The 20396-nt window shown below is 37.3% G+C and overlaps 1 protein-coding gene across 2 annotated transcripts in view; it reads right to left on the bottom strand.

Annotated features, from left to right (window-relative positions):
• LOC127847237 (mitogen-activated protein kinase kinase kinase 2-like) overlaps positions 1 to 20396 on the bottom strand; it is a 107186-nt gene that overhangs the window by 15929 nt on the left and 70861 nt on the right. For both annotated transcript variants that reach the window (XM_052378989.1, XM_052378990.1), the window contains exons 7-11: positions 17080 to 17217; positions 15607 to 15723; positions 10226 to 10287; positions 6369 to 6463; positions 5840 to 6130 (exon numbers count right to left, since the gene is read on the bottom strand). In XM_052378989.1, the coding sequence (XP_052234949.1) occupies positions 5840 to 6130; positions 6369 to 6463; positions 10226 to 10287; positions 15607 to 15723; positions 17080 to 17217 (703 nt within the window). The remainder of the gene's footprint in view (positions 1 to 5839; positions 6131 to 6368; positions 6464 to 10225; positions 10288 to 15606; positions 15724 to 17079; positions 17218 to 20396) is intronic.

Raw genomic sequence — 20396 nt, 5'->3', positions numbered from 1 at the left:
CCCGATATTCCCTGTGTTGTTCAGGCACTTATTATATTTGTGATGAAATTTAAGTGTTTTGTGATTCGGCTGAATGGAAAACAAATATGTTGCACAATGCGAAATATTACGTTAAAAAGATTCCTCAGCAAGAACGTGGCCAAATGAAAACTGTTGATTTTCTTTAAGCAAGTGTCATTAAATAAACAAACATCGTCAACAAGTATAAGTCCTCCCATTGAAACTCCTTCCATTGTCAATGATAGTTATTTAATAACAAGTGACTCTTTTGCATCGTCATTTATGATTTCCGAAAGCAAAGTGCTGACAGATATTCAACATGTTGAAACTAGGGAAATAAGTTTGTGACTGAAGACTTTGTGTGAGCTTATTATGTGGAAAACTATCATGATGGTGTATGTGGAGTTTATGATTTAAGATGTTGAACTATTTGATGTAGTTTTAAATCCCAATTTATTTTCCCAATTTCTTGAAAATGCTGATAAAATTCCTATTTCAAAGCCATGGGCTATCTTCCAAAAATACTGAGAAAAAACCCTGGAATATGCAACTATGTCATCCAGAAAAAAAATCAAGCAGACTTTTTTTATAGCAATAGGAGAAAGCTGTATTTCTAAAGTCACATTCATATTTACAACAGTCACAACATATTTGTAGGTCCATGTATATACCGTCTTTTTCATTTTCATTTTGCATTCAACACAACGAAAAACAAGAATCAACGTATATTAGTTCATATTCCGATTTTCTTATATTCGGAACAAAAACAAACAAGAGGACCATGATAGCCCTGTATCGCTCTACTGCTGAAAAAAAGGCTGAAACAAATATTCTCGGCATGTGCAAATACTTAAATATAGGTCCTATTTAAGCACATGTACACTTTTGTGTCCCCTGGGCTGGGTCAAATTTAAACCCAGGGGCATAATTTGAGCAAACTTTGTAGAGGTCTACTATATCTCACTACATACAAAATGTGGTAGCCTAGAGTTAAGGACAAGAATATTTAAAAAGTTTTCACAAAATAAGCAAGATATAAGCGTATATAATGTTCAATTGTGTGACCCGCGGGTCAGGGTCAAATTTGACCCAAAGGGCATAATTTGAACAAACTTGGTAGAGGACTATAAGATGTTATTGCATACCAAATTTGGTAGCCACAGTCCGAATGGTTTTCGACAAGATTTTTAAAGATTTCTTAAGATTTCACAAAATAGGCGCTTTATAAGCATTTATTCAATTTTGTGACTCCCCCCCCCCCAGAGGCATTATTTGAACAAATTTGGTAGAGGTTTATTAGATGTCACTACATACCAAATTTGGTAGCCCTAGGCCCAAAGGTTAAGGACAAGAATATTTTTTTAAGTTTTTGCCCCCCCCCCCCCACCCCGGGCAGGGTTAAATTTGACCAAAGGGGCATAATTTGAACAAACTTGGTAGAGAACTATTAGATTTCACTACATACCAAATTTGGTAACAGTTTTCACAAAATAGGCACTATATAAGCATATAATCGATTCTGTGGCCCCAAGGGCAGGGTCAAATATGACCTCTGGGGCATAATTTGAACAAACTAAGTAGAGGACTATACAGGGCATAATTTGAACAAACTAAGAAGAGGACTATACAATGTCACTACATACCAAATTGTGTAGCCCTAGGCTTAATGGTTATGGAAAAGATTTTTTTTAGTTTTCACAAAACAGGCATAATATAAGCATATGTTCAATTTTGTGACCCCCGGGGCAGGGTCATATTTGACCCCAGGGATAAACTTTGAACAAATTTGGTAGAGGAATATTAGATGTAACTACAGACCAAATTTGAGGCCGGATGGTTATGGACAAGGAGATTTTTAAAGTTTTGACAAAATAGGCCTTATACATGAATAAGCATATGTTCAATTGTGTGACCCCCGGGGCAGGGTCAAATTTGACCCCAGGGGCATAATTTGAACAAATTTGAAAGAGGTTCACCCCAGGAACATTCCTGAGAAATTTCATCAGAATTGGACCAGTAGTTTAGGAGAAGATGTTTAAAGGAAAAGTTAACGCACAAACAGACACGACATAAGCCCTGCTGGCCTTTGGTCAGTGGAGCTAAGAACCAAAACAAAGTTGAGTTTTTGGATCGTTTTTCGGTGTACTAAACCAAAACAAAACACAAATCTTATTTCTCTATTCATATTACATTTCAATTTTAATCATACAAAAATCAATATATTAAAATTGAAACACCGTGCCTGATTCCATTTACCATTTTTGAATTGATAAAACGGTATACGGAAAACGAGGGGCGCTCCGCTGTTTTGGGGAGATAAGTCGTGATTAATATTTTTGCTCAGTTTTTGCCCTTAGATCTTATTATTTTTGATTTCATAAAAGTAGACAATTATAGAAGAAGAATAGTCGAGTCTTGGGATAACTATTGTTGGCTATTCTAATGGGGAAAAAAATAGATCAAGTAATATTGAATTATGATACAATGTACTTGCCTGATTTTGTTTAAAATCATTAGATTGAGTACATGTTTAACATGCTTTTCGATAATCATGGCATAATAAATATCTTTTTTAAGCAAAGCTTTTTCTTAAAATAATTAAAAAAATTGAATTATGGACTACATTGAATTAATATCTGTTTAACAAATGAAAAAAAGCCCCACATTATTGCTAAACATATAAATGCAATTAGTATGGTGAACAATTCACCTGAGAGCATAGATTGCCTCGTGAAGCCCTTTCACGGCACGTCGTGTGCCATCCTGGTGGACTCTCGTACCACACAGGGTTGATTCCAACCAGTGATTTTCAACAAGTTGCAAATATAGGCTGCGACACTGGTCCTAAATTTCACACTATATAGTGCTATAAAGTTCAGAGTATAGGTTTTAATGACTTTACTTAAGCAATGGGTTCACAAACTGTGTTCTTTTTAAAGTGTTTCAGAATGATTATCTTTGGTGTTTCCTTAATATATTGTTGGATAAAGAAAATTTTCTTATAATAATTATACAATTATTTGAAACTCTTTACAATACCATAACATTATTGTAATCGAAAAAAAGCTTACTAGAGCTTTGTCACAGACGTGACGAATACCTCCACATGCCGCATTGACACATAATATTTTGCATGTCATCTTCACAAAAAACAGCCGACACCATGCTCAATTTTTAGAACGCACTAAGCGACCCCTTGACCTAGTTTTTGACCCAGAAAGGCCCATGTTCTAACTTGGCCTTAAGATCATATCCATTAAACTTCTGACCAAGTTTGGTGATGATTGGATGTAAACTACTTGAATTAGAGAGCGGACACCATGCTGAATGTTAAAAAACACACTAAGTGACCCAGTGGCCTAGTTTTAGGCCCGGAATGGCCCATGTTCAAACTTGTCCTAGAGATCATTTAGATAAAACTTGTGACCAAGTTTGGTGAGGATTGGATAAAAACTACTTGAATTAGAGAGCGGACAACATGGTGAGGTTTAAAATGCAATAAGATACCCCGTTACCTAGTTTTTGACCCGGCATGACCCATATTCAAACTTGACCTAGACATCATCTAGATACAACTTCTGACCAAGTTTGGTGAAGATTGGATGTAAACTACTTGAATTAGAGAGCGGACAACATTGTGATGTTTTAAACGCCCTAAGTGACCCCGTGACCTTGTTTTTGACCAGGCATGACCCATATTCAAACTTGCCCTAGACATTATCAAGATAAACCTCTGACCAATTTTGGTGAAGATTGGATAAAAACTACTTGAATTAAAGAGCGGACAACATGCTGAATGATTAAAACGCAAAAGTGACCCCGTGACCTAGTTTTTGACCCAGCAAGGCCCATGTTCGAACTTGGCCTTAAGATCATCTAGATACAACTTCTGACCAAGTTTGGTGAAGATCGGATGAAAACTACTTAAATTAGAGAGCGGACAACATGCTGAATGTTTAAAACGCACTAAGTGACCCCATGACCTAGTTTTTGACCCGACAAGGCCCATGTTTGAACTTGGCCTAGACATCATGTAGATACAACTTCTGACCAAGTTTGGTGAAGATCGGGTGAAAACTACTTGAATTAGAGAGCGGACACTTAATACGGACCGACAGACAGACAGACCGACCGACAAGTTCACTCCTATATACCCCCCTAAACTTTGTTTGTGAGGGTATAATTAAAATCCATTATTTAAAATACCATATTAGTTACAACTATGACATTGTTACAAATAATTAATTTTATGAATAACATTTAAAAAAAGTTTTTTCCACTTTTTGAATGACTGTTTAAATGAACTGGAATAAAATAATACATTTTTCGACCATTGTATGTACTTTAACAGATCATGCAAGCAAACGCTTGCTTGAAGGCGCTTTTCTCTTCCCTGCTCACAGCCATCGCCACCTTGAAGAACTAACAAGAGCACCGCATAAAGGGTGCCACGCTCGGCTACGAGGGAAGTTTTGAATAAATGAAAGCTTGTCAGATTATTTTTTTTTGGAGGTCACAGTGACCTTGACCTTTGACCTAGTGACCCCAAAATGGGTGTGGCGTGTAGAACTCATCAAGGTGCATGTACATATGAAGTTTCAAAGTTGTAGGTGGAAGCACTTTGATTTTAGAGCCAATGTTCAGGTTTTAGCAAGACGCGGACGGCGGACGTCAGATGGCAGACGGCGAGCTGGCTATGACAATACCTCGCGAAAACGCCGAGCTAACAATAAAATAAGTTCTGAAACTAATACATATCCTTTTACTCAGCAAATCATACACGTATAGTTACAAATATACAAGCTTTTCTATGATGGCATTCGAGTTTCATTTTAGGATACATCCAGAATCTAAAATGAACGTTTCAACGCGTGCTAGTAGTGTCTATAGGCGTTACGCATGCTATTCGCCTTCTTTATGAAACGTTACGTTTGAGGTCAATATATTGTTTAGCGACATTATAATATCTTTGAAAGGTAAGTATTATGTTAGCATTATCTTTCTGGAATATTAAATATATTGTTTAATTAGTTATTAAATAGGCATATTCTTAAAAATTATTAGTATATTACATGTATATAAAATTATTTCAAGCGCTAAATGGTTTCATATAAGATGTTTGGTTATAATTCTTTCAGAGCTAATATCACTAGACATTTCACCGTTCAGTTGTGAAATGTAACATGTATTTATACTTAATCATTCGATTTGGAAATTATATATTAGACACCTTGCACTTAACCATTTCATAAGATTCAAACATTTTTTTATTTATTATCCTGTTGTCCTGTTCTTTCTTTTAATATTGGCAGTACTAAAACAACTTTAACATTCTATTATGTAAGGTGATGTTAAAAGTAAAACATAGGGGACATTTTAGCAGCCGCCACCGATTATTGTGCTTCTTAAAACATCATTCGCGTCTAAGGGGTAATAATAATTGGAATACGGGTCTCAGAGGCAGGAGTATTACAGCTCTTACGATGTAAGGACCTTCCCCGGATTCTAGGACTAAAACGATTTTTTTTGTAAAATCAGTACTGAATTTGCATAGTATAGGGGCAAAGAACAAGAAGTGTCATGAAAGGCTAATTATAGCCCTATGAATTCGGTTTGGATCGACATGAAATATCGGTACGTTGGGAAACATTTAGATGTCAGATTATAATCATTTAAATTTGGAAAAAATACATTATTTGGAAAAACAACTAAAAATATCCACGTCTTCTTTCCTTACAGCGTGTCTTTTCCTCCCCTAAAAATCAAAATTTAACTTGAATTTACTTGGTTGATTTAAAAGAAAATTTCAGTCTGAGGATAAAGTGTAACAACAACTCACATTTTGAGAAGGCTGGGTTGAAGATGGGACTGCCCTCGGCACTGTTCCGTTTGAAGAGCCTCCCCTCAGGCGAGTCCTCAGGGTCTGGCGGGTACCCGGAGCTACTGGAGCTGGTACTGAGGGTGCCGTCACTTGCCCGGGATGCCAGGGACCGCAGGGACGTGGTGGACAGCTCAGACCGCACGCGGTTGTTCATGGTGGCTCGGGGGAATGTGCGGTGTACATCCATGTTGGCGTTGGTGGCCACAGGGTAAGAGTTCCTTGGGTAGGTGCCGAATCTATTTTGACTGTCTGTGAAAGAAAACAGAGAATTAGATTTTGGCCTTAAAAAACAACAGGATCTTGGAAATACCAGTTACTCATTCACTCAAAAATTCTTTCATTTTCAAAATTTAAATTAGTAATGGCATCAATTACAAAATAAAGCTTTAAATAGTGAGGTTCATTTTTTATTCAAATGTAAAACTCCAGCCCATGTACTATACCATGGAGCAGTGTTATAGCTACGCAAGCCACTTAGTGCACTGACCATATCCTGACTCGATGGCCCCGTCTGACAGGATGCTCTGCCTTGAGGTCCGGTGGCTGCCACGCAGAGGGTACGTCTCCCCACGGAACGCCTCACTGAACAGCAAGTCGCCATGTACAATGTTACCAACAACAACAGAGGTGGCCCAGTATCAGCAAATATATTGATACCAAGATATGTGTTTGTCAGAAACACAATGTCCCCTTTTGCACCGCTTTGAAGCTATGTATTTGACCTTTGACCTTGAAGGATGACCTTGACCTTAACCTTTCACCAATCAAAATGTGCACATGCATGTCCCCCACTATAGTGGTGGGGACATAAAAATATAGAAAACAATTCATTAATTTACCTACATTTTGAGAATTTAACTATCAATAATTTGGGTAGCCACATTACAATGAACAAGGCTAATATAAAACTTTATGCAAAATCTACCCGGGAGTAAATGAGAGCAGATGAGTATACAAACTTTATGCCTCACACTCTGCAGGGGCATAAATAAAACTTTATAGTAAATATTGTAACCATAATTTGCAGTCTGTGTTGTTAAAACTATGAACTTGTGAATCTCATAAAGATATGTTGAGCATGAAGAATAGTACCACACTCAATCTTCCAATCTTCCATATAATCACTGAAAATATATAAGTCACTGACAATGTGGAACAACAAAACATCCCTGTCTATACGTTCATGTAGGTTTCTCTGCTCTGGTTGATGCATACTTGAGTAGATTCTTGGACTCAAAACCGGTTTATTTTAGCTTGGAATTTTCGAATTTATCACATCTTCTTCATCAGCTGATCACTGATTCACTGACGTTAACATCTTAAACAAGAGCTGTCAGAGGACAGCGCGCTCGACTATTCGAGTGCTTGACAGTATAACGTAAGCCATCATGGGGAAATTGTTCAAATTATTAAATGAAGTCAGGTATATTTTCCACAATCTATTGAACATTTGTAAAGACATAAAACAAACTAATAAGATTTTATTTCAAGTTTGATAGCAATAGCTTGGGTGGGAAGTTTGGACGGTCCTTCAAAAATAAAGTAAATAAATATTTATTTATTTTTTGTTACCATATTTTAAAGAAAAAAATATTTGTTTTGGGTTGGGAAGGGGGGTGGGTTGAGAAGGGGGTATAATGTGGGGTGTGGTCATTTATTAGACGATCTTTCAAAAATAAAAAAAGGAAAAAATATTTATTTTTATTTATTTTTTTTGGGGGGGGGGGGCAGGGATTCTGGGTTGGGGCGTGGGGTATTGTTTTGGTGGAATCCATTGTGGTATTCAGGTAAGTGCTGTTTTGTCAAAGTATTTATAAAATCTGATCATAAATAAAGAAGTTATGTCAAGTACATGTAATATGCATATTGTAAGTGAAAAAAGGGCCATAATTCTTGCAAAATGCTTGATACACTTGTCTGCTCTTGTTTATAGGTTGGGGTCATGTTGGTAAAGAAGTTTGCAAAATATGAAAGCAATATGTCAAGTGACAATGAAAATATTTGAGGTAGAACGCAAACTTTAACATAGATTTATCAATAATATGCATATTGTAAGTGAAAAAATAGCCATAATTCTTACAAAATGCTTGATACAGTTGTCTGGTCTTGTTTATAGGTTGGGGTCATGTTGGTAAAGAAGTATGCAAAATATTAAAGCAATATGTCACGGGACAATGAAAATATTTGGGGTGGTACGCAAAGTTTAACATTTGCACGCTAACGGGAACGCTAACGCCGACGCCGGGGTGAGTAGGATAGCTCCACTATATATATTTCATATATAATAGTCAAGCAAAAAAATGGAAGAAAAAACAATCTAATCTCAGATAACCTGTACAATCGACTTTATCCCACAGCAGAGAACCTTCCAAAATTATACGGACTACCCAAAATTCACAAAAAGGATGCCTCTTTATGACCAATTGTATCAAGCACAGGAAGCGTACTGTACGCAACCGCTAAATACATTTCTACGGTCATTGGCCCATTGGTGGGAAAAACGGAACACCACATAGTTAATTCAGTGGATTTCGTCCAGAAGATCAAGGATCTAGAAGTACCCCAGGCACGAAACTGGTATCCTATGATGTCTGTGCACTTTTCACTTCAATTCCAGTACCCAAAGCACTCACAGTGATCAATAACAAATTGGCTGAAGACACCAAGCGCTTAACGAACGATCGGAACTCAGTGTTGAACAAGTGATCAAGTTGTTAGACCTTTGCCTTAGTAGCAACATACTTTATATACAATAAACAATCCTTCCAACAGAAGCAAGGTGTGGCCATGGGATCTCCCGTATCGCCGATTGTCGCAAACTTATATATGGAGTACTTTGAGAAGCATGCATTTGAAACTGCCAGGAACCCACCGTCCCTCTGGCTGAGGTACGTGGATGACACCATGACAAAAATCCATGAATAGAATATTTAAGAATTCACGGACCACATCAACTCTATTGACAAACATATTAAAGTCACTTCAGAAGAGGAGGAAGAAGGCCGTATTCCGTTCCTGGACACTATGCGTTCACGTGGCAGATGATGGGTCGACGAAAACCACGGTTTACAGGAAACCGAAGCACACCCACCAATATCTGAACTTTCAGTCCAACCACCACCTTGAACACAAACCCTCGGTTGTACGCACCCTACTGCACAGAGCAAAAACCCTTGTAACAGAAGAAAAAGACCAAAAAAAAGAAATTAAACATGTGAAATCCGCTTTAAGAACTTACGGATACCTGAATTGGATTTTTAGACTACCGAAAAAGAAAGAAAAAGTAGTAGACAAACATAAGGGAACACAAAAGAGACTGATGGCAGGCATACCTTTCATCAGGGGCACTTCAGAAGTATTGGGTAGAGTATCCAGAAAACAAGGAGCCAACCTCTTCCACAAACCTTTCAATTCCATCAGACAGAACCTCACCAAAGTTAAAGACAAAACAGACAAAATGAAAAAATGTGGTGTCATATGTCATGTCCAATGTGAGGATTGTGAAAATGACTAAGTAGGTGAAACAGCGAGACAATTAGACACTAGATTGAAAGAACACCTAACACGAACTTCTTCTGCCATATATGAACATTGTAAACAAACTGGACACAAGATCAACCCTAACTACACCAAAGTACTCACTTCCGAAGAACATCTATGGAAACGCAAAGTGAAAGAAGCAATTGAGATCAAACAGGGTATATGACAGTCTCCTTGTATCACGTGACCCTTCACTGGTCATGTGACTGTGACGTCAGTGAATCAGTGATCAGCTGATGAAGAAGATGTGATATCTTCGAAAATTCCAAGGTAAAATAAACCAGCTCTGAGTCCAAGAATCTACTCAAGTATCCCTGTCTATGACCTTCACTATGGTCTACTTACTGCCCACTGACATAGCTGCTGTCTAGAGAGGACTGACCTTCACTATGGTCTAATTACTGCCCACTGACATAGCTGCTGTCTAGAGAGGACTGACCTTCACTATGGTCTACTTACTGCCCACTGACATAGCTGCTGTCTAGAGAGGACTGACCTTCACTATGGTCTACTTACTGCCCACTGACACAGCTGCTGTCTAGAGAGGACTGACCTTCACTATGGTCTACTTATTGCCCACTGACATAGCTGCTGTCTAGAGAGGAGTGGGGACCTTCACTATGGTCTACTTACTGCCCACTGACATAGCTGCTGTCTAGAGAGGACTGACCTTCACCATGGTCTTCGTGCTGCCCACTGACATAGCTGCTGTCTAGAGAGGACTGACCTTCACTATGGTCTACTTACTGCCCACTGACATAGCTGCTGTCTAGAGAGGACTGACCTTCACTATGGTCTACTTACTGCCCACTGACATAGCTGCTGTCTAGAGAGGACACACTGTTTGACATGGACCCAAGACCTCCCTGAAATAACACATAATATAGGTAAAATAGCAAAAAACAAAGGGGAAAATACACACCATATAGCATTAAAAGGAAACAAGAAAGCCTGAAAGGCCCAGTTGCTCCCCTCAGATACAAAGGAAATAACCTGTTCTCTGTGCAGCCCAAAATATCATTAGTCCAAATGTTCTTACCAAGATTCTTGTAGATTTTTTATCATTGAACTATAAATACATGTATTTTAGAGAGTTAACAAGGTTTTAAAAATGCCCCAAACCCTGGTGGCCATGCTTTTCAACGGACCGCAACCATTTTTAAACTAGTGTGAGATATCATTACAAAAGATGTTCTGACCAAGTTCACTATAGGCTGGACTATAAATGTTACTTTAAGAGTGTAAACAACGTTTGACTATAGCCATAGAGGTAAAAATGCCCCACCTACATAATGTACTAGCTGCCATGTTTATCAATAAATCAGAACTAATTTCGAACTTATACAAGATATTATTATAACTAATGTTCTGACCAAGTTTCATGAAGATCTGATGATAAATGTGACCTCTAGAGTGGTAACAAGTTTTACTATAGCCATATTAGGACAAATGCCCCGCCACCTTGATGCCATGATTTTCAACCAACTGGAACCATTTTCAAACTTGTCCAAGATATAATTGGGACATATCATCCTGACCAAGTTTCATGACAATCGGGCAAAAAATGTGGCCTCTAGAGTGTTAACAAGGTTTTACTATAGCCGCATAAGGAACAAGGATATCAGTAAAACTGATGGATGCTCCCCAATACTGCTTTGTTGATATATGGTTTAATTGTGTGGAAAAAAAGTGTGACCTTGAGAAAATCTATTATTAGTATCAGTAACCTTGACCCCAATGTCCTCAAACTTCATCAAAAAGGTAGAAGTCCATGTAAGGTACCTACATCCCAAATATATAAGAGATCGATCAAATATTGAAGGCACTATGAGAAACTGTAACCAAAGTGTGGCTTTGAGATCTATTATTAGCCTCAGTGACCTTGACCCCAGTGACCTCAAACCTCATCAAAAGGTAGAGGTCCATGCAAGGTACCTACATGCCAAATATGTAAGAGATAAGTGAAATATTGAAGGCACTATGAGAAACTGTAACAAAATTGTGACGGAAAAATCTATTTTTAGCCTCGGTGACCTTGACCCCAGTGACCTCAAACATCATCAAAAGGTAGAGGTCCATGCAAGGTACCTACATGCCAAATATGTAACATATCGGTAAAATATTGAAGGCGCTATGAGAAAAAAGTGTGACGGAAGTAAGTAAGGAACCCCAAACTGGCAACTATATGCTCCCCATATATACATATATATATATATATATATATATTTATTCATATTTATGGGAAGAATATCAATGCCCCGCTCCCTGGCGGCCATGTTTTTCAACCAAATGAAACCATTTTTGAAATCATCTGGGATATAATAAGAACAAATGTTGTTACCAAGTTTCATGAACATCGGACGATAAATGTGGGCTCTACAGAGTTAAGAAGGTTTTACTACAGCCATAAAAGCAAAAATGCCCTGCCCTTGGTTATGTTTTGTATCAACAAATGGAAACCATTTTCGAACTTGTCCAAGATATCATTGAGACCAATCTGCTGACCAAGTTTCATGAAGATTGGACAATAAATGTGGCCTCTAGTGTGTGCAAACGTTGAAGCCGCACGACGGACGACTGACAAAAGACGATCACAAAAGTTCTCCTTGAGCACATTGTTCTCAGGTGAGCTAAAAACAGGGGAAACCACAAACAATATGGGGTATAAAAGAATTCGTAGGGGTAAAACACACAAGAAACTATGCATGCTAGAGGGTAGAAAAGAAGTAACAGGTGAAACCACACACAATACAACACAGAAAGGAAACAAGAAGCCCCAAAGAGCCCTGGGTCGCTCACCTGAGAGACTTAGATGGAAAGAAACAATGATTAAAACTCTTCAGCAAATATTTTAAGTTATTAGTATGACAAGACTGACTTTAAAAATAAGGTGTTCAAAAGTATTCACAATGTAGAAAATTACCCCACCCATCCTGGCGGCCATGTTTTTAATACCCAGATTTTTTTTAAAAATATATATATAAGGAAAATGCTTCTTACAAACATAATTATAGAGAAAACTGCCCCATCCCCTGGTGGCAATGTTTCTCCACTGATCACGACCATTTTCAAACTCATCCGACATATCAATAAAACCAATGTTTTGACAAAGTTTCATGATGATTGTCCAAAAAATGTGACTTTTAGAGTGTTCACAGGCTTTTTCAGTATATAATTATAAGGAAAATGACCCCCCCCCCCCCCCCCCCCCCCCCCTGGTGGTCATGTTACTAGATGGATCAAAACCATTTATGAACTCAACCGTCGTATCCAGGGAAACAAGGGTTGCAAACGTTGTTTTGTAAAAAGAAAAGGTTTGCTGTTTCGGCAGATATATACATATATGCGCTATCAGTAGTTTTGTGTGTGTGTGTTTATTTTTTTTTAAATAGACATTTGTTACCCGTTGCGACAAAGCTATTATTTTGGATAAAAGTAATATGAGGACAGTAATTTAATAATGAGCATCAGCAACAGAAAATGGAAGTAATTTTTCAACAAATTGTTGTCCAAATTTGAGATCATGAGATAAGCATCTCAGCATCTTATAGAGGATGACTGTTTACAATCTGTTAAGCAAGAACACTTTTAGATACTGAAAACAACTGTATTTGTTAAAGAGATTGTGTTTTTTTAAATATTTTTGCATAATTAAATAAAATATGTTGATTTGTTATCATATATCGAAGTCAGTTATAAAAAAGTAAATGAGTATGAAAATATGTACAGCTACTAGAAATTCAATATTGATCTTCTTTTCTAGAACAAAACATCACTTGATCTTTCTTATAGTTATAAATGTGTGCAAATATAAAAGTAAACACACACAAGACGTTTGAAAATGTATCATATCAAAACAACTATCAAACTATTTGTAATTTAGATGCACACAAAATCTGTAGCATAAATACATTATTTTTGCAAAAACAAATGCAAATCAACTTTTCTTCAAACAGTTGTATGTGCTTCTTAAAAGATGTGATCAGTTGTTGTTTTTTTACTACCAAATTGTTCACATTTTGACAAAGTGTTTTTAAACAACTGGAACAATTTTATGACTCACCTTGCATTGATATTTCCAATTGAAACAACAATAAAACATGCTAAAATCACAAATCTTTCATTATCACACACAAACTACTGACTAACTGAAAATTGTAGGGGTAAAACATTTCAAGTTGTAATGTCTTATCTATCTAATGAATGGTTTCCATCTGACATCAACACAAAGGTCTTTGATGAAAGTGTCCAGTTAATTGGGGTCAATTTCCAGGAGTTTTACACAATTACCACCTGGCAACAATGCAAGCACAGGTATAAATGAGTTTTATAGAGAGTAGCCTAAGATAAGTGAATGAAAAGTCAAATAAGATTCATATGTAACACTTCTTGTTGTTTTATTGGTTTTACCAATATGTTAAATTTCTGCAAAGATATAGATAACAATCATAAGTAATGGCAATAATTAATTTGAGTAATGCAATAATTATAATTAGATATTTGGGTTGTGGTTAATGTTTCTGAATCCATTACCAGTATCATCATAATCATTATCATCATCATCATCATCATCATCATCATCATCATCATCATCATCATCATCATCATCATTGTGCACCAACATCCGCATAACAACTAGAGTGTTAACATGGTATCAATATAGTCATATTATGAAAACAGCCGCTACCCTGGCGGCCATGTTTTTCAACAAACCGCAACCATTTTCGAACACAGCCAAGCTATCAATACAACAAATCTTCAGACCAAGTTCCATGAAGATTTGGCTATAAATGTTATTTTTAGAGTGTTAACAAGGTTTCACTATAGCCATATGAGCAAAGCTGCCCCGCCCCCTGGCGGCCATATTTTTCAACAGATCAAAACTATTTTCAAACTCAGCCTAGCTATCATAAAAACAAATGTTCAGACCAAGTTTCATGAAGATTGGAAATAAATGTGACTCCTAGAGTGTGAACAAGGTTTAACTATAGCCATATAAGCAAAACTGCCCTGCCCACTGGCGGCCATGTATTTTTACTGATCCGAACCATTTTCAAACTCAACCGTCCTATCCAGGAAACAAATGTTCTGACCAAATTTCATGAAGATTGGACCAAAAATGTGACTTCTAGAGCGATCACATGTTTTCACTATATACATATAGAGAAAACTGCCCCGTCTCATGGCGCCATGATTTTTCACCGATCTGGACCATTTTCGAACTCGTCTGAGATATCAATGAAACCAATGTTTTGACCAAGTTTCATGAGGATTGAGCAAAAATTGTGACTTCTAGAGTGTTTACAAGGTTTCTCTATAGCCATATACTAAAACTGCCCCGCCCCCTGGCAGCCATGTTTTTCAATGGACCGAAACCATTTTTGAACTAAACCAACATATCATTAAGACGAACATTTTGACAAAGTTACATGAAGATTGAGCATCAAATGTGACTTCTACAGTGTTCACAAGGTTTTTCTTTTTTTTGACCTAGTGACCTAGTTTTTGACCCAGCATGACCCAGTTTCGAACTCAGTCAAGGTAATTTCGGGACAAATGTTCTGACCAAGTTTCATGAAGTTCAGACAATAAATGTGGCCTCTAGAGTGTTCACAAGGCAAATGTTGACGACGGACGCACAACGCACGACGGACAAAAGTCGATCACAATAGCTCACCATGAGCATGTTGTGCTCAGGTGAGCTAAAAAACAGGGGAAACCACACATAAGGTAGAAAGAAAATTTGCCATCTAAGCTGAGTTATGGTTACTAGGTTTTCCAAGTTTTTACCTGCTGTTGACCTAATTTTTTGATGCATCTGACCTTGACCAAAACTTGGTCTAAATATTGTCAAGATTAACAGTCTTACAAGCCAGTTTTCATAAGATTAGACCTCTTGACCTAATTTTTGTATGCACATGATCTAAATTCAAACTCAGCCTGGATATTGTCAAATTAACATGTGTACAAAGTTTCATCAGGAATGGGTCATAAATGTGGTGTCTACAGTGAAATTCATGTTCTAATTTTGCATAAAATCTCCTCCAGCAATTTATGAGAAACAAGCTTACCGATTCACTTCAACCTGCCTTTTTAGTGCATGTGTAAATTTCTAAGCGTAAAATGTCCACTAATTTTAAGATAGTTCAAACCAGATACAAAACTTGGCAATGTATGGCACTAACATCTTTCTCTGGAATAAACTCTCCCTCGCTGTTGATAGAGCTGCAGGAGAGACTGTGGTTGTAGGAGCGCTGGGGCTCGGGTAGGGAGCCAGGAGGGGGGCTGGGAGAGTCTCTCACCTGCAACATACAGAGAATCAAATGATGTCATGGACATGAACAAAATATTTGGTGTATTCAACTATGTTGACATGTAACACAATTTATCAGATGGAATGTTATTTCCTTCATATGGATATGATAATTTAATAAAACAGAGTACTCTACCAGAAAACTTTGGCTTCAAGTAGCAGATCACATGTACACTGGATAAGGAAACAGGCTTTTATTATGCAACTATCAAACTGAAATATAGACGGGAATTTTTTCTCTATTTTTAGCAACAGTGACCATGAACTAGACCCAAATGGCACCAAAATCCAATCTTGGTCTGCATGTCAGGTACCTACATACAAATTTCAGCACATTAGCACCGTCAAAACTCAAGTTATTGATCAAAGACAATTAATCCTTTTCAGTTACAGTGATTTTGATTTACCTCAAATGCAAGCTAGGTCCCCATAAAAGCTTGCCTTATCTAAAGTTGGTCAATGCACACAAAAGTAATTGACCATTTGACACAAACCTTTTCCAAAATTGACTAAGTACAAAAGGGGAACCTAAATTGTCATAGTACTATTCTAAAGGTAATACTTTGCTAAGTTTTAGTAAATAGTCATGAATCAAGTTTGAATTGAATATCTTAAGTAGATACTGAACAAGAGATGCGTTTGTCAGAAACACAATGCTCCCTATTGCGCCGCTTTAAAATAAAATTTCAATATATCATTTGGCAGGTTTAGAAATTATCTCCCTTTTAAATCTTATTACTTCCCTTGGATTGTATTTTTTTACTTTTGACCTTGAAGGATGACCTTGACCTTTCACCACTCAAAATGTGCAGCTTCATGAGATACACAAGCATGCCAAATAGCAAGTTGCTATCTTCAATATTGCAAAAGTTATGGCCAATGTAAAAGTTTTCGGACGGACGAACAGACTGATAGACAGACTGACAGACAGACTGACAAACAGTTCAACTGCTATATACCACCCTACCGGGGGGAATAAAAAGGATTAGTTGCATGCAAATGTTTATCTGTATTTTCTAAGTTCAAAGTACAGGTCAGAGTTATGGGCATTGATCAGTGACCTAACAAGATAATCTCAAAGATGTGTGTGAAATTGCAATTGAATAATATCAGAAGTAATGTACTTGTTGCACACAAACTTTTACATGAATTTCATATTTCAAGCAAACCTAAGCCTGACCATTATAATAACAAACAGGGGAATAATTCAGCTAAAAGACTGGTCACAATTATAGGTCTTGCTTGATCAGTGACCCTTTACAAACACTCTGATCACAAATTTATAGTTTTATTGCTATAAAGGTAAGAGGACCAACAACGGAAAGTGAACTGGTTCAAGCCTTACATGAGATCTGGTTCTGTTAGTGAAGGGTGGGGAGGGGTTGTTAGTGAGGAGCAGTCTGAGGCTGATGATCTTCTCGTTGTTGTCCACGACTCGTATGGCCGAGTCCAGGCTGTCCTGAGACGTGATCTCCCCCAGTATCTGTAAACCAGTGCACTCATGGGTATCTCGTAATTTTTCAGATTAGATTCAAATGCTCACCAGATATATCTAATATCTTGAAAAAAATTAAATGTTTAAAAGACAAATGATGACATTATTAATCAATTAATGTTTATGATAACTATTTCTCCTTCTTGTATAGACATATATATTGAAATGTTGATTTCAAATTATTCTCGATATAATTATGTTAAAAAACAACAAAGCTTTAAACCAAAAACAACATATCTCAGTGTTCTCTGATAAAAGTGACAAATTATGACAATATTAATCAATTAATGTTTTAAAAAATTATAACTATTTCCCCTTTTTACAAGACATATATGGACAAAGAAAGATCTAAATTATCTTCAAATTCTTTAATCCAACTATTGCAATACCCTAAGTATATTAACCAAAGCCAACTATAAACAGACAGAAACCTGTCTTATAATTGAAGAAGTACAGTAGGAAACTTTATAAGTAATATCAGCCCATTGAAGTCATCTTTATTTGACATATACTTGAAGGACAAGTGCATGTGTTTGCTGGACCAGTGAAAATTGTAAGGCATTTGTCCTGCAGGACTAGTGCAATCTTGAAACATTTGTGTCCCCTTTATTAAAAAATAAAACAAGAGCACCGCCTTGCGGGTGCAGACCGCTCATCTATTTTCTTTTTAAAGGTGAAGGGACTCTCATTTTCAATCACAAAGGAGGGAGGAGTGGAGTGAAGAGGGGTGTATAGTGTGGGGTTGTGGACATTTATTACATTATCTTCCAAAAAAGCGAAAAAAAAAAAAAAAAAATAAAAAAATCGGGGGGGGGGGTATAGTGTGAGGGTGTGGTGATAATTTGTGAGATGATCTTAAAAAAAAAAAAAAAAAAAAAAAAAAAAATCAAAAAAAAAATTTGGGGGGGGGGGGGTGGGGGGGTGGGGTGGGGGTATAGTGTGAGGGTGTGGTGGTCATTTGTGAGATGATCTTATAAAAAAAAAAAAAAAAAAAAAAAAAATTAGGGGGGGGGGGGAGGGGGGGGAGGGGGGGAGGGCACGGGGGATGGTTTGGGTGAAGTCTATTGTGGTATGTCAGGTAAGAGTAGTTTCATCAAAGTATCAATCAAATCTAATCATAAATAAAGAAGTTATGGCAATTTTAGCAAAATTTAATAATTTGACCTTGAGAGTCAAGGTCATTCAAAGGTCAAAGTAAAATTCAAGTTGCCAGGTACAGTAACCTCATGATAGCATGTAAGTATTTGAAGTTTGAAAGCAATAGCCTTGATACTTCGAGTGGATCGAAACACAAAATTTAACCATATATTAAAAGTTACTAAGTCAAAAAAGGGCCATAATTCCGTAACAATGACAACCAGAGTTATGCAACTTGTCCTTTTACTGTACCCTTATGATAGTTTGTGAGTGTTCCAAGTATGAAAGCAATATCTATGATACTTTAGGGGTAAAGTGACCAAAACATAAATCTTAACCAAATTTTCAATTTTCTAAGTATAAAGGGCCCATAATTCCGTCCAAATGCCAGTCAGAGTTACATAACTTTGCCTGCACCGTCCCCTTATGATAGTTCATAAATCTTGCAAGTATGAAAGCAATAGCTTTGATACTGTAGGAATAAAGTGGACCTAAACACAAAACTTAATCAAATTTTCAATTTTCTAAGTATAAAAAGGGCACATAATTCTGTCAAAATGCCAGTCAGAGTTACATTACTTTGCCTGCACAGTCCCCTTATGATAGTTAGTAAGTGTTGCAAGTATGAAAGCAATAGCTTTGATGCTTAAGGAATAAAATGGACCTAAACACAAAACTTAACCAAAATTGTCAATTTTCTAAGTATAAAAAGGGCACATAATTCTGTCAAAATGCATGCCAGAGTTATCTAACTTTGCCTGCCCAGTCCCCTCATGATAGTAAGTAAGTGTACCAAGTTTGAATGCAATAGCATTGATACTTACTGAGAAAAGTGGAACTAAACGCAAAACTTAACCAAAATTTGCAATTTTTTAAGTATAAAAAGGGCACATAATTCTGTCAAAATGCACGCCAGAGTTATCTAACTTTGCCTGCCTAGTCCCCTCATGATAGTAAGTAAGTGTACCAAGTTTGAATGCAATAGCATTGATACTTTCTGAGAAAAGTGGACCTAAACGCAAAACTTAACCGGACGCCGACGCCAACGCCAACGCCAACGCCAACGCCGACGCCGACGCCAAGGTGATGACAATAGCTCATAATTTTTTTTCAAAAAATAGATGAGCTAAAAATAGAATACATTTAATCAGCGATTTTTTCCTTTTTTATAAATATTAAGTATCGGAAAAATGCCTTTCCCAATTTGGAAAAAACTACAAATTCCCCAATTGCTGTCCAAAAAATTCCCAATTAAAAGATTCAAAGTTTTTTTGTTTTGTTTAAAAAAAAAGCAACATTTAGTTGTTTCCCTATGCAGCTCCATGGCTTGAACCGTAGTAAATACAAGAGCACCGTATAAATAGTGGCAACGCTCGGCTGCAGGTGCATTTGTAAGAATGAGATACTAAAAGGACATGACCTACCTCTCAATTGGCCTGTGTGAATGAGATACTGAGAGGACATGACTTACCTCTCCACTGGCCTGTGTGAATGAGATACTAAGAGGACATGACTTAACTCTCCATTGGCCTGTGTGAATGAAATGCTGCAAGGACATGACTTACCTCCCCATTGGCCTGTGTGAATGAGATACTAAGAGGACATGACTTAACTCTCCATTGGCCTGTGTGAATGAGATACTGAGAGGACATGACTTACCTCTCCACTGGCCTGTGTGAATGAGATACTGAGGGGACATGACTTACCTCTCCATTGGCCTGTGTGAATGAGATACTGAGAGGACATGACTTACCTCTCCACTGGCCTGTGTGAATGAGATACTAAGAGGACATGACTTAACTCTCCATTGGCCTGTGTGAATGAGATACTGAGAGGACATGACTTACCTCTCCACTGGCCTGTATGAATGAGATACTGAGAGGACATGGCTTACCTCTCCATTGGCCTGTGTGAATGAGATACTGAGGGGACATGACTTACCTCTCCATTGGCCTGCCTGTGAGAATGAGATAGTGAAAGGACATGACCTACCTCTCGATTGGCCTAAGTGAATGAGATACTGAGGACAG

This window comes from Dreissena polymorpha, chromosome 10 (assembly GCF_020536995.1).
Source record: "Dreissena polymorpha isolate Duluth1 chromosome 10, UMN_Dpol_1.0, whole genome shotgun sequence".
In the NCBI taxonomy this organism is placed as follows: domain Eukaryota; kingdom Metazoa; phylum Mollusca; class Bivalvia; order Myida; family Dreissenidae; genus Dreissena; species Dreissena polymorpha.
This window is presented reverse-complemented; position numbering and strand designations above follow the sequence as displayed.